Source organism: Atta colombica, unplaced genomic scaffold (assembly GCF_001594045.1).
Source record: "Atta colombica isolate Treedump-2 unplaced genomic scaffold, Acol1.0 scaffold126, whole genome shotgun sequence".
NCBI lineage: Eukaryota > Metazoa > Arthropoda > Insecta > Hymenoptera > Formicidae > Atta > Atta colombica.
The window spans coordinates 374,027-374,493 of NW_017259213.1; the positions used below are offsets into that span (position 1 = coordinate 374,027).

The 467-nt window shown below is 26.1% G+C and overlaps 1 protein-coding gene across 1 annotated transcript in view; it reads right to left on the bottom strand.

Annotated features, from left to right (window-relative positions):
- The window catches only part of LOC108684069, a 22,297-nt gene that overhangs the window by 19,474 nt on the left and 2,356 nt on the right, over positions 1 to 467 (bottom strand). The window contains exon 3 of the mRNA XM_018188110.1: positions 50 to 160. Within this exon, the coding sequence (XP_018043599.1) occupies positions 50 to 160 (111 nt within the window). The remainder of the gene's footprint in view (positions 1 to 49; positions 161 to 467) is intronic.

Sequence of the window (467 nt, forward strand, 5' to 3'; positions counted from 1 at the left end):
CATAAAAATAATCCTTTTTAAATATATTGTTGTACTGTGATAAGTATACCTGCATGTAGCTTCATTTTGACAAACCGGAATATTTTCATCGTTAAAACACAATGGACCTTCGTTGCAGCTCCTTCCATTGAAACCATCGAAACAATCGCACCAGAAAGACCTGCAAAAGAAAAAAACATAATACAAGAAAACTCTGTGTTTTTACAATGAATAAATCGTGAAAAATTATGATTCATAGCAGGAAGACTTGTAATTCTACAGCAATTTTTTTTTGTAAATATTTAATTTCTTGTGTATTTATCTTTGAAGGTATAAGTTTCTAGAAGTTTTTGCTGTGAATTTTAAGGATAGCGATAGTTTACTAATAGCGAATTAAAAAGTTTATATTAAAAATTTATATTCTTTAAAAAAAATGATTTTTTACTTGCTAATAAAAGAAATATTAAATAATTTGTTTTAGATTTCCA